Source organism: Entelurus aequoreus, linkage group LG07, assembly GCF_033978785.1.
Source record: "Entelurus aequoreus isolate RoL-2023_Sb linkage group LG07, RoL_Eaeq_v1.1, whole genome shotgun sequence".
Classification (NCBI taxonomy): domain Eukaryota; kingdom Metazoa; phylum Chordata; class Actinopteri; order Syngnathiformes; family Syngnathidae; genus Entelurus; species Entelurus aequoreus.
In genome coordinates this window covers 83792872-83806537 of record NC_084737.1, presented here as the reverse complement: position 1 = coordinate 83806537, position 13666 = coordinate 83792872, and the positions used below count along the sequence as shown (strand labels likewise).

General features: G+C 39.2%; 2 protein-coding genes and 1 long non-coding RNA gene across 7 annotated transcripts in view; 2 read left to right on the top strand and 1 right to left on the bottom strand.

Annotated features, from left to right (window-relative positions):
- The window catches only part of fam50a (family with sequence similarity 50 member A), a 28141-nt gene extending 23691 nt beyond the window's left edge, over positions 1-4450 (top strand). The window contains exons 12-13 of the mRNA XM_062054665.1: positions 204-314; positions 4303-4450. Coding sequence (XP_061910649.1) covers positions 204-314; positions 4303-4311 — 120 coding nt within the window. The 3' untranslated portion in view covers positions 4312-4450. The remainder of the gene's footprint in view (positions 1-203; positions 315-4302) is intronic.
- Positions 4451-4489: 39 nt separating this feature from the next.
- Positions 4490-13666, top strand: part of LOC133654344 (interleukin-17 receptor D-like) — a 13325-nt gene continuing 4148 nt past the window's right edge. For 4 of the 5 annotated variants that reach the window (XR_009826877.1, XM_062054664.1, XM_062054662.1 and 1 more), the window contains exons 1-7: positions 4560-4722; positions 7918-8002; positions 8244-8402; positions 8644-8762; positions 11803-11926; positions 13453-13518; positions 13594-13666. The exon at positions 13594-13666 is cut by the window's right edge and continues 73 nt beyond it. Coding sequence is in view for 4 of the 5 variants with exons in the window: in XM_062054664.1 (XP_061910648.1) it covers positions 4627-4722; positions 7918-8002; positions 8244-8402; positions 8644-8762; positions 11803-11926; positions 13453-13518; positions 13594-13666 (722 nt within the window). In the remaining variant the exon portion in view is untranslated. Of the gene's footprint in view, positions 4723-7917; positions 8003-8243; positions 8403-8643; positions 8763-11802; positions 11927-13452; positions 13519-13593 lie in introns of all 5 variants that reach the window. The other variant, XM_062054663.1, reaches the window with a different exon arrangement.
- LOC133654346 (uncharacterized) overlaps positions 12858-13666 on the bottom strand; it is a 44284-nt gene continuing 43475 nt past the window's right edge. Inside the window, exon 3 of the long non-coding RNA XR_009826878.1 lies at positions 12858-13666. This exon is cut by the window's right edge and continues 71 nt beyond it. This is a non-coding gene — a long non-coding RNA (uncharacterized LOC133654346).

Here is a 13666-nt window from a genome sequence, read left to right as displayed (position 1 = left end):
AGGAAACACAGATGTGGTAAAGTAAATTACATGTTTTCTTCAGCTAGTATGAGTTCATTTAAAGTGAAATTTAAAATATCCTGCTTGTCAATATAGCATCTCTTGTCAATAAATATAAATATTGTTTTGTCAATATATTCTTTCTTGCCAATATGTCGTCTAACTTTAGACATTATTTGATATCTTTCTGTTCTGGTCACAAGTCACACGCAGGGAAAGTGGTGCTGAGGAGTTGGTACGAAAAGAACAAGCACATTTTCCCTGCCAGTCGCTGGGAGCCGTACGACCCCGAGAAGAAATGGGACAAATATACGGTGAGCCTCTCCAATTTTTTTTATTTATAAGCATTTTTGTTCAGTGCCATTTCCCAGTTTTTTTCAAAAGTAAGTCTGCCCCGTCCACTCTCAAACTGTAACCTGTGGCCACCTATCACGATACAGTCGTCCCTCGTTTACCGCGGCTAATTCATTCCAGGCCTGACTGGATTTATTAGTTATAAATCAAATAGAACGCTCTAAACATGAAATACTGTAACACCCAAGTAGTCACCTTGACACTAATTTCACCCAATATAGTAGGCTTGAGTGTGCGCTACTGTAGATTACAGTACTCGCCTGTAAGCTCCTCCAAGTGTCAGTGCCATGGCTATTACTGGCCCAATAAAACACGGCCATGAGGTGGAAATACTCAGTCAAATCCCTTGATTCCTAAATTAGAACTGGGTTTCAATGTTGTGTGCTTTCAACATCGAAACCCATTAACAGTGTTGTTCTGCAAAAACTGGATCAACCAGACAGTCAAGATAGGCACAGCCACTCGCTGGCCTGCGACGCTTTCCATATCGCTCACATCAAAGGCTCCCCAATGTCATGTGGAGCTGTGTTATTGATGTGGAAGATGAAGTGCATCAACATACTCCATCACCGCTTAGGAAAAGGGTAGATGCCTCATTACATTTACAAACCATGTTCAAGAACCAATTACCGGTAAGTCCGTAAATCAAGGTTTCACTGTACTGCACCTTAATACATATAAGAGATGAATAAGACGCACTTAAATTAGGCCACAAATATGTAAAATATGTTTTAAAACAATAAAATCATTGACACAGGAAAGTGGAAATATTTGAAGTGTGATGTGGCGAGGGTCGACTCCAGTCCTTCATACTGTATATACAACAATTAGTACATAAATCTGCTAAACAAGACAACTCACAAGAAAACGGTAATGTGCAACATATCGTTGCTAAAAATAATTGTTTCACCTAAGGGACATTCAAGTGTCCACCTCACTCCTACCCACTTCTCCAAAGTGGACTGGCTCAAGGTGGAGGACAGAGTTAAACAACTTGCACTGAGCCTAGTCTATAAAATCCGCTACACCTCCCTGATACCGAAGTACATGTCAAACTACTTCCTTAACGTAAATGACCACCATAACCACAACACCAGGGGGAGCTCCACTAACCACGTTAAACCCAGATTCCGAACTAACAAAAGTCTTAACTCATTTTCTTTCTATGCCACATCAATGTGGAATGCGTTTCCAACAGGTATAAAAGAAAGGGCATCTCTATCCTCCTTCAAAACCACAATAAAAGTTCACCTCCAGGCAGCTACAACCCTAAACTAACACCCTCCCCGGATTGCTAATAATCAAATGTAAACAATCAAATGCAGATACTTTTTCTTATGCCTTCTGATCTCTCTCTCTCTCTCTCTCTTTCTCATTCTCTCTCTCTCTCTCTCTCTCTCTCTCTCTCTCTCTCTCTCTCTCTCTCTCCACTACTTGATGTCCATATCCTCCACACCCTTGATTGTAAATAATTCAATGTGATTATCTTGTGTGATGACTGTATTATGATGATAGTATATATCTGTATCATGAATCAATTTAAGTGGACCCTGACTTAAACAAGTTGAAAAACTTATTCGGGTGTTACCATTTAGTGGTCAATTGTACGGAATATGTACTTCACTGTGCAACCTACTAAGAAAAGTCTCCATCAATGGTCTCTAAATGTGGCGACTTTCCAATCCTCTCGGCGACTTTTTTGTAAACTAGCGCTAAATCTACCGCCTTTTTTCGGTTTTATTGGACACTTTTTTTGTGTTTTGGTTAAAAGTACGCAGCAGCCTCACAGGGTGGCAATTGCAGCAGTCCGTGCATGTGCAACTCATTTGGTTCGTTCCCTTTGCACTGAGAAGTCGGAATTTCGGATTTCTTAGCCGGAAGTTTGAACTGGAATTTGAAATGTAAATGTTTCTTTACTGTTTTTGATTGATTGATTGAAACTTTTATTAGTAGATTGCACAGTTCAGTACATATTCCGTACCATTGACCACTAAATGGTGGGGGGGGGGGTCAGGTTTGGTTGATATCAGCACTTCAGTCATCAACAATTGCATCATCAGAGAAATGGGCATTGAAACAGTGTAGGTCTGACTTGGTAGGATATGTACAGCGAGCAGAGAACATAATGAGTTCAGATAGCATAAGAACAAGTATATACATTAGAAATACATTTGATTATTTACATTTGGTTACATTTGGTTATTTACAATCAGAGGAGGTGGGATGTGGAAGGGGGAGGGTGTTAGTCAAGGGTTGAAGTTGCCTGGAGGTGTTCTTTTAGTGCGGTTTTGAAGGAGGATAGAGATGCACTTTCTTTTACACCTGTTGGGAGTGCATTCCATATTGATGTGGCATAGAAGGAGAATAAGTTTAGACCTTTGTTAGATCGGAATCTGGGTTTAACGTGGCTTGTGGAACTCCCCCTGGTGTTGTGGTTATGGCGGTCATTTACGTTAAGGAAGTAGTTTGACATGTACTTCGGTATCAGGGAGGTGTAGCGGATTTTATAGACTAGGCTCAGTGCAAGTTGTTTAACTCTGTCCTCCACCCTGAGCCAGCCCACTTTGCAGAAGTGGGTAGGAGTGAGGTGGGATCTGGGGTGGAGGTCTAAAAGTAACCGGTATAGCTCGGTTGGTAGAGCGGCCGTGCCAGCAACTTGAGGGTTGCAGGTTCGATCCCCGCTTCCGCCATCCTAGTCACTGCCGTTGTGTCCTTGGGCAAGACACTTTACCCACCTGCTCCCAGTGCCACCCACACTGGTTTAAATGTAACTTAGATATTGGGTTTCACAATGTAAAGCGCTTTGAGTCACTTGAGAAAAAGCGCTATAAAAATGTAATTCACTTCACTTAACCTGACTACCGGTAGTTTGTTCTGGGATGTTTGGAGTCTAGATTTGAGGGTTTTGGAGGTGCTAGGGTACCAGGAGGTGCAAGCGTAATGGAAAAAGGGTTGAACGAGTTGAAAAACTTATTGGGGTGTTACCATTTAGTGGTCAATTGTACGGAATATGTACTTCACTGTGCAACCTACTAATAAAAGTCTCATATCAATCAATCAATGTCATTTATGTACAGTATATTAGGAACAGTAAAGCATCCAAAGTAACAATTAGATCACTGAATTTGATTTGCCTCCTGTACACAATCTCAGTCACTTACTCACCTCGTGTGCATGTGTCGGTCCCTGTCTCTATCTCTGTTTCTGTCCCTGTGACAAAAATAGAACAACAAGGAAGCTAGCTCATGATGTCAGTCAGTGCAGAGAGGAGACCCACACGCCTCCAAACTGCAAATGAGATGCGCATGTGCTAAGATGCCACGTTTCCACCTTGGTTTGACAGAGCTAGATGTAAATGTAAATATTTCTTCTCTGTCATGTCAAGCTAATATAAATCACTGCACCTTCCCTAATTCCATCGTTCTTGTTAATGAGCCAGTCATTAGATTTGGTTAGTTAGTGAATATCACAATCATCCAGTCTTTTGATCAAATTTGATACTCAACAATGCAGAACAACATTTAAAAAACCCCAACTAAGAATCAAAAGAAGAAAGTTAATTTGAAGTTCTAATCAAATGTATCATTTTTTTAAATTCCCTTTTGTATTTCACCGTCTATTGCAATAAATTATACAAATGAGGCGTTTACGTCATCGAGCAACTTTTAGGACAGCAAATAGCTACTTTTCTTACTGAGGAGTTTTTACATTGAGACGTTCCACCGTGTGGAAGCAAACAGTAAAAGGCAGATTTGCTTCACTCAAAGTTTGTCATCCGTTGGCAGTGGTGTACAGCACAGTCATTTGTCTTTTTAACTGTCTTCTTTTTGCACGCTCCCTGCCCACAAGGCAACACCGGTCCATCCACATGTCTGACTTTAGTTTCATTTTTACTGCTCATTCAGTTGTTTTCCAGCAACTTAACCTTTTCTTCTCTGCTTTTTCCAGATCCGGTGAAACTGCATCAAACGTCTTCTGTGTTGTAACATATTTCCTCTGTTTCCTTCTACAATTGGACCCTTTTAAGTTCATCAAAATGCTAACTTAAATGCTTGTGATTGAATGATGGTTAATAAATGTAGCCTGTAATGACTAATTGGATGTTCTTGGACTCATGTGTGTGTTTATCAATAAAAGTTTCGGAAGGCTGGCAATTTAAATGTGCTGCAATCATGCGATCAAGCCAGCCCGTGGCATAAAGACACCACACCCACTGAAAGGTATTTCTTGACTCCACACCTTCTGTTGCAATCAGAACTCAGTCATAACAAAATGTCGACAGGTGCCTTCTTATTTTGTTCCGTCCTGACTGTGGTGGATTTACAGTCCTGGAATAGTGAGAAGTGTTCGCTGAGGTGCATACGCCAGGTAAGCTCCCACTCTCTTTGTGTGCATGTCTTCCAGTCACGCATTCATCAACATCAACACAGAAGCTGCTCAGTAACTTTGTGTAAATGCTGAGTGAAGATCATTCCTGAAAAATGCCGTTATACGTTAACAAAATTGTATTATTGGGCCGAATAATATGTTCAAAATATGACAGAACATATATATATATATATATATACATACACTGTATATTTTATAACAGCTAATGATTTGAAAATGTGGTTGCATAATCAGATAATATTAAAGGTTAGAAGATTTAATACTTTTTTTCACAGCATAGAATGGGCAAACTCTTCAGCTGTCTACCTGTACCTCAGGGAGAAACAGCACTCCTTTGAAAACAAAAATATACAGATTCTGGACAGGGAGGACGGATGGTAAGAAAGAGTGAGGGAAGCCGTCCGTGTCAAGGTTGGAAAACCATGCCTGAACAGAGGAGGTGGTCTGCGACACCACCTATTGGAAATCACAAATGATTAATGTCAAATATTATGCCAACATTATATATTGTAATGATTTTTTTTTTTTTATCACTAACTGAATACAAATGTGTTATTATGACAAATGACTTGTGACTTTTGACCATCCTAGCAAAGACATTTTATTTGCATGAACATCACTTCTAGAACACAAATGATGAGCAATAATTCAACAGTGATGCAATGCCATGCCTCTCAGACAAGAATGATGTCATGCCATGCCTCTCGTCCAATCAGATCTGCTGTGATTATTTCCTTGTTCTGCTTACAGCCAATAGGGGAAGTATTTGCTATAATGTGCTGTAATGAAGTAACCACTTAACCTACATGGCTCCTCCCCGCTGGATGAGGTCATACCATCTCTTGAATTGTATTTAATGTGTTGTTGTTCTGTTGTAGAGATGTTGTGGTGCAACGTGTCTTCTTTTTGGATGTTTGCAGCAGCAAAACCTATCATTTGTCAGTTCACAGTAACACTACACGTTTGCTATTATTCGCCTATTGTTTGTGTATACAAACTCCCGTCAAGCTTAGTTTATGCTGTTTAACATCTTATAAACTCTATTGTGATAGCTACAGAGTTACTGTTTGGTATGAGAAAATATCCACTGGCTTCACTGCATATTCAGTAATAATTGTGCATTGTTTTAGTTAGATTACAAAAAAACCTTGTAAAGTGTATGTAAACTATTGAACTACTGTAAATAAGGTCCCATGTATTGGAACATGTTGACCAAATATAGATGGAAATTGGAATTTTTACACAAGTTAAAAGTGCTTTTAATAGTTGGAAGGCTTTATTTTAAGATGTTTAGCAAAGCCTCTTTGTTTGTGTGTTTTTTAAAGGCCTACTGAAATGATTTTTTAAAAATTTAAACGGGGATAGCAGATCCATTCTATGTGTCATACTTGACCATTTCGCGATATTGCCATATTTTTGCTGAAAGGATTTAGTAGAGAACGACGACGATAAAGTTTGCAACTTTTGCTCGCTGATAAAAAAAGCCTTGCCTGTACCGGAAGTAGCGTGACGTCACAGAGGATAGGGCTGCTCACATTTCCCTATTGTTTACAATGCAGCGAGAGAGATTTGGACCGAGAAAGCGACGATTACCCCATTAATTTGAGCGAGGATGAAATATTTGTGGATGAGGAAAGTGAGAGTGAAGGACTACAGTGCAGTGCAGGACGTGTCTTTTTTCGCTCTGACCGTAACTTAGGTACAAGCTGGCTCATTGGATTCCACACTTTCTCCTTTTTCTATTGTGGATCACGCATTTGTATTTTAAACCACCTCGGATACTATATCCTCTTGAAAATGAGAGTCGAGAACGCGAAATGGACATTCACAGTGACTTTTATCTCCACGGCAATACATCGGCGAAGCTCTTTAGCTACGGAGCTAACGTGATAGCATCGGGCTCAAATGCAGATAGGAACAAAATAAATAAAACCCTGACTGGAAGGATAGACAGAAGATCAACAATACTATTAAACCATGGACATGTAACTACACGGTTAATAATTCCCAGCAAAATAAATAAAACCCTGACTGGAAGGATAGACAAAAGATCAACAATACTATTAAACCATGTACATGTAACTACACGGTTAATAATTCCCAGCTTGGCAAAGCTTAACAATGCTGTTGCTAACGACGCCATTGAAGCTAACTTAGCAACGGGACCTCACAGAGCTATAATAAAAACATTAGCGCTCCACCTACGCCAGCCCTCATCTGCTCATCAACACCCGTGCTCACCTGCGTTCCAGCGATCGACGGAGCGACGAAGGACTTCACCCGATCATCCGTGCGGTCGGCGGCTAGCGTCGGCTAGCGCGTCTGCTATCCAAGTCAAAGTCCTCCTGGTTGCGTTGCTGCAGCCAGCCGCTAATACACCGATCCCACCTACAACTTTCTTCTTTGCAGTCTTCATTGTTCATTAAACAAATTGCAAAAGATTCACCAACACAGATGTCCAGAATACTGTGGAATTTTGAGATAAACAGAGCTTTTTTGTATTGGATTCAATGGTGTACCAATACTTCCGTTCTCTCCGTGACGTCACGCGCATACGTCATCACATATAGACGTTTTCAACCGGAAGTTTAGCGGGAAATTTAAAATGTCACTTTATAAGTTAACCCGGCCGTATTGGCATGTGTTGCAATGTTAAGATTTCATCATTGATATATAAACTATCAGACTGCGTGGTCGCTAGTAGTGGCTTTCAGTAGGCCTTTAAGTACAAAGCTGTTTTTGTGAAAGTGTGAGCATATATACAGGGAGGTCCAATCGAACTAGAGGCGGGTCAGAGACGGTACAACGGATTATTAGCCAGCATGAGCCTTAGTGGCGGCGATATGCTTAATTATCGTCTTTGTGTGTGACTTGTTACTATTCAATGACACGTCCACAGCTGCAATGAGCTAATAACTAGACAGCCTAACTATCTGGGAATTATACACACACAAGAAGATGTTATGGCATTTTCCGCAAATACTTTTGTTTTGTTGACTCTTATACAGTACTAGCATAATTTCAACCGCATTTTAAAAAAAAACGCTCAGTTTTTGTACACAGGATGACAGTAAATATATAGAAGTAGTACAAAGACACTTTCAAAGATTAAAAGGTATGCCTTCGTGTGTATGACATAACTTTTAGTCTTGAAAGTATTTCCGCCACCTACAGAGAGGACCAGGATGTCAATATTGCCGGATAAGCAACGATGAAGTGGACCAAGTGCTCGGCTTGAAGTACAGAAATACTATAGGAAGTAAGTGGAATTCTTACTGCCTTTCCATTGACCTTAAAAAAAGATAAGGGATGTAGTGGGGCGCACTTTGATGCATTTTGAGCATCAGAGATTCAAACTCGGGGCCTCCGTTTCAAATGATAGTCGATACCAGACGTACTTTTTTACTGGAATTGATCATTTTGAATTTGTATATACATATTTATATTCATATATATATATGTAAATAAATGTCATAAGAGATAACATTCATATTTCTCAGCTTGCACTCCATGGCCATGCTTTGAACTGCTGGCAGAAGACGACCCTCATTTGTGTGAACACTTCGTTGAAGCACCAAACGATATCGAGATTGATCTAAGACCCAGTTCAGACCCTCATTCGGATGCTGTGGTGATCTCCTGGAAGCCCAGCGAACATGGTGTGTTGAGCTGAACCCTACATCTACTTTACATACGTCATAGCCACATTCCGTAGATGATGTCAGACTACACTAAACCTCCCCTGGAGTTATTTCCCTTTAAAAATAAAAGATTTATGATGTCAAGCTAATGGAAATTGCCCGAGAGACTGTGAGGTTTGAATTGTTTATTAATGTTTTTTTCCCCCACATGGTGGTGATTAATAATCATGTATTTGTTTATTGTTTTCCTTTTCTGCAGGCATTGACTTTCTGCGAGGCTTCCAGGTGTCATTGAAGTCTTTAAGAGGGTCAGATCTTACCTGTCAACTTTTTCTCCTCCAGACAAACCTGACACTTCCAGCGTCCCACGCTGAAAAGGTAGTTTTGTTAGACACAAACACACACACACATTTTTACATGTACACATACATATGTACACAAATATACATGTACAAACCCCGTTTCCATATGAGTTGGGAAATGGTGTTAGATGTAAATATAAACGGAATACAATGATTTGCAAATCCTTTTCAAGCCATATTCAGTTGAATATGCTACAAAGACAACATATTTGATGTTCAAACTCATAAACTTTATTTTTTTTTGCAAATAATTCACTTAGAATTTCATGGCTGCAACACGTGCCAAAGTAGTTGGGAAAGGGCATGTTCACCACTGTGTTACATGGCCTTTCCTTTTAACAACACTCAGTAAAGGTTTGGGAAGTGAGGAGACACATTTTTGAAGCTTCTCAGGTGGAATTCTTTCCCATTCTTGCTTGATGTACAGCTTAAGTTGTTCAACAGTCCGGGGGTCTCCCTTCTGCTATTTTAGGTGCCACACATTTTCAATGGGAGACAGGTCTGGACTACAGGCAGGCCAGTCTAGTACCCGCACTCTTTTACTATGAAGCCACGTTGATGTAACACGTGGCTTGGCATTGTCTTGCTGAAATAAGCAGGGGCGTCCATGGTAACGTTGCTTGGATGGCAACATATGTTGCTCCAAAAGCTGTATGTACCTTTCAGCATTAATGGTGCCTTCACAGATGTGTAAGTTACCCATGTCTTGGCCACTAATACACCCCCATACCATCACAGATGCTGGCTTTTACACTTTGCACCTATAACAATCCGGATGGTTCTTTTCCTCTTTGGTCCGGAGGACACGACGTCCACAGTTTCCAAAAACAATTTGAAATGTGGACTCGTCAGACCACAGAACACTTTTCCACTTTGCATCAGTCCATCTTAGATGAGCTCAGGCCCAGCGAAGCCGACGGCGTTTCTGGGTGTTGTTGATAAACGGTTTTCGCCTTGCATAAGAGAGTTTTAACTTGCACTTACAGATGTAGCGACCAACTGTAGTTACTGACAGTGGGTTTCTGAAGTGTTCCCGAGCCCATGTGGTGATATCCTTGACACACTGATGTCGCTTGCTGATGCAGTACAGCCTGAGGGATGGAAGGTCACGGGTTTAGCTGCTTACGTGCAGTGATTTCTCCACATTCTCTGAACTCTTTGATGATATTACGGAGCGTAGATGGTGAAATCCCTAAATTCCTTGCAATAGCTGCTTGAGAAAGGTTTTTCTTAAACTGTTCAACAATTTGCTCTCGCATTTGTTGACAAAGTGGTGACCCTCGCCCCATCCTTGTTTGTGAATGACTGAGCATTTCATGGAATCTACTTTTATACCCAATCATGGCACCCACCTGTTCCCAATTAGCCTGTTCACCTGTGGGATGTTCCAAATAAGTGTTTGATGAGCATTCCTCAACTTTATCAGTATTTATTGCCACCTTTCCCAACTTCTTTCTCACGTGTTGCTGCCATCAAATTCTAAACTTAATGATTTGCAAAAAAAAATTTTTTTTATCAGTTTGAACATCAAATATGTTGTCTTTGTAGCATATTCAACTGAATATGGCTTGAAAATGATTTGCAAATCATTGTATTCCGTTTATATTTACATCTAACACCATTTCCCAACTCATATGGAAACGGGGTTTGCATATTATGTATATGGTGTAGTTTCCTACTGAAGCCTTAGCTTGACGCTCCTCTACTTTCTCCTGCTCCCGCTTGCTGCGGCAACAACAAACACAACTCCAGACGCTCCTCTTCGTTTTGTATTGTTTACTTGTCAACTTAATCATTCTAAACGTCCAACAATAACAATGTGGGAACAAATGAACGGCAAAATAAAGCGAGTGTGTTACAGTAAGAAAGCGTAAGAAAAAGTAAGAGTAAGGTAAAAAAAAAAACTGTGGCTCGATTCCACCGTACCTGACTGCCATTACCCATAATACATTGTGTCCAAACCTTATTACCATACAGATCACGGGGACGGCGTGGCGAAGTTGGTAGAGTGGCCGTGCCAGCAATCAGAGGGTTGCTGGTTACTGGGGTTCAATCCCCACCTTCTACCATCCTAGTCACGTCCGTTGTGTCCTTGGGCAAGACACTTCACCCTTGCTCCTGATGGCTGCTGGTTAGTGCCTTGCATGGCAGCTCCCGCCATCAGTGTGTGAATGGGTGAATGTGGAAAGTAGAACCCATTCATCATTTATTTATCATTCCGCCATATATGCAATTAAACAGTTACATATTCTTCACTGTTTTAAAGCAGTATAAAATAGTATGTCATTAAATTATTCAGACAAATGTAATAATTACAAATAAAGTGTACCTTATAATTATTCTAAGCATGCAATATTTACATTTTTGTATTATTTAAATAAAGTAAATAGTCCCCTTTTGGCTGAATAAACATAAAGCACCTTCCATCAAATGTAAATGAACTTAAATAGTGTAGTGGATTGTCCGAAGCTCAAACAGGCAACAACAGTAGTTTAGTACAACAAATTTATTTACCCATTATCAGAAGTGCAGGTTGAATTGAGTTGGCCGTGCAGGCAGACCACATGTCACTCCGGAGCAAACAAGACACACACAAGCCAAAATCACTGTCGAGTTCCGGTCTTCTGCCATTTTTTATATGTCTTTTGTGCGTCATTGTTTGTTATCTAAATGCGTCAATGTCTTGTTGTTTTTCCTATCTGACTTTTGTGCGTCATTGTTTGTTATCTAAATGCGTCAATGTCTTGTTGTTTTTCCTATCTGACTTTTGTGCGTCATTGTTTGTTATCTAAATGCGTCAATGTCTTGTTGTTTTTCCTATCTGTTCCATAACAACTCGAATCCTTTAGACAGTCAACACATTCTGTAGACAGGTTGGCACGACTTAACATTCACTTTTGTCCCACTGGCACAGAATAGGAAAGAAATCAAATGAGCGTACATTCCCATTAGACATGCAATATAGGTCAAAGGTCAGAAATTCTACTACAATAGCATTTAGGCTCCTACATATGGTATAAATAAAATGACTCACACTGGAATTTGTTTTGCCACAGCGTTACAAGTCGGACGTTTTCTCTGGCCTCTCTCTTGGTTCCAAATATGCTGTGACTGTCATGGCCCTGCCTGTGCCTCGAGAGTGGGAGAAGTTCTATCGCAGCAGAGTCTTCTCCACACGCTGTAAGTCGCATCCACTCACAAACACATAATACTGCAACTGCCATATTACTGCTTTTAAGTTTTATTCGGCCCAAATGTATGGTGGACCCTTATAAAAATGCATGCCTATCCCTTGTATCTATCCTAATATTCACATTTTTACTATCTAACGGCATTGTAATGAAAATATGAACTATTTGTCATGCCCCTTACAAGTAGTTTAAGTCATACAGTTGTGCAGGAAGTTGTTGCTAGGCAGAATTCATAATTGATAACTGCAACACAGGCCAATAAAAATGTGTTTATTGATCTAAATCAGGGGTCACCAACCTTTTTGAAAGCAAGAGCTACTTCTTGGGTAGTGATTAATGCGAAGGGCTACCAGTTTGATACACACTTAAATAAATTGCCAGAAATAGCCAATTTGCTCAATTTACCTTTAACTCTATGTTATGATTAATAATGAATGATATTTACACTTAATTGAACGGTTTAAAAGAGGAGAAAACACGAAAAAAATTACAATTAAATTTTGAAACAGTTTATCTTCAATTTCGACTCTTTAAAATTCAAAATTCAACCGAAAAAAAAGAAGAGAAAAACTTAAAAAAAAGAATTTATGGAACATCATTAGTAATTTTTCCTGATTAAGATTAATTTTAGAATTTTGTGACATGTTTTAAATAGATTAAAATCCAATCTGCACTTTGTTAGAATATATAACAAATTGGACCAAGCTATATTTCTAACAAAGACAAATCATTATTTCTTCTAGATTTTCCAGAACAAAAATTTAAAAAAAAATTCAAAAGACTTTGAAATAAGATTTAAATTTGATTCTACAGATTTTCTAGATTTGCTAGAATAATTTTTTTGAATTTTAATCATAATAAGTTTGAAGAAATATTTTAGAAATATTCTTCGTCGAAAAAACAGAAGCTAAAATGAAGAATTAAATTAAAATGTATTTATTATTCTTTACAATAAAAAAAATTAATTTACTTGAACATTGATTTAAATTGTCAGGAAAGAAGAGGAAGGAATTTAAAAGGTAAAAAGGTGTATGTGTTTAAAAATCCTGAAATCATTTTTAAGGTTGTATTTTTTCTCTAAAATTGTCTTTCTGAAAGTTATAAGAAGCAAAGTAAAAAAAATAATGAATTTATTTAAACAAGTGAAGACCATGTCTTTAAAATATTTTCTTGGATTTTCAAATTCTATTTGAGTTTTGTCTCTCTTAGAATTAAAAATGTCGGGCAAAGCGAGACCAGCTTGCTAGTAAATAAATGCAATTTAAAAAATAGAGGCAGCTCACTGGTAAGTGCTGCTATTTGAGCTATTTTTAGAACAGGCCGACGGGCGACTCATCTGGTCCTTACAGGCTACCTGGTGCCCGCGGGCACCGCGTTGGTGACCCCTGATCTAAAACAACAAATTGAAAGGCTACTTCGTATAACCTTGAAAACAGCCCCATCTGCTGGTTTTAGTGGGACACTGCATTGAACCGATCAAAATGAATGTGTAATATAATATAATGCAATATGTAGCAATGTGTGCATGTTGTGATTTTGCAGCGTGTGAAGAGAAAACTGGTGTTCCCGAGTGCAAAGCAGGTAAAGAAAATATTGTTTTCTACATTACTACTTTTGATTCTCTATCTAATGTCAAATACTGCTTTGTCCACCTAGAATGGCACCCCCAGTATGTTGATGTGCAGCAAAAAAATACGGTGGTCATCGTCACCTTCAACCTGGCTCCTCC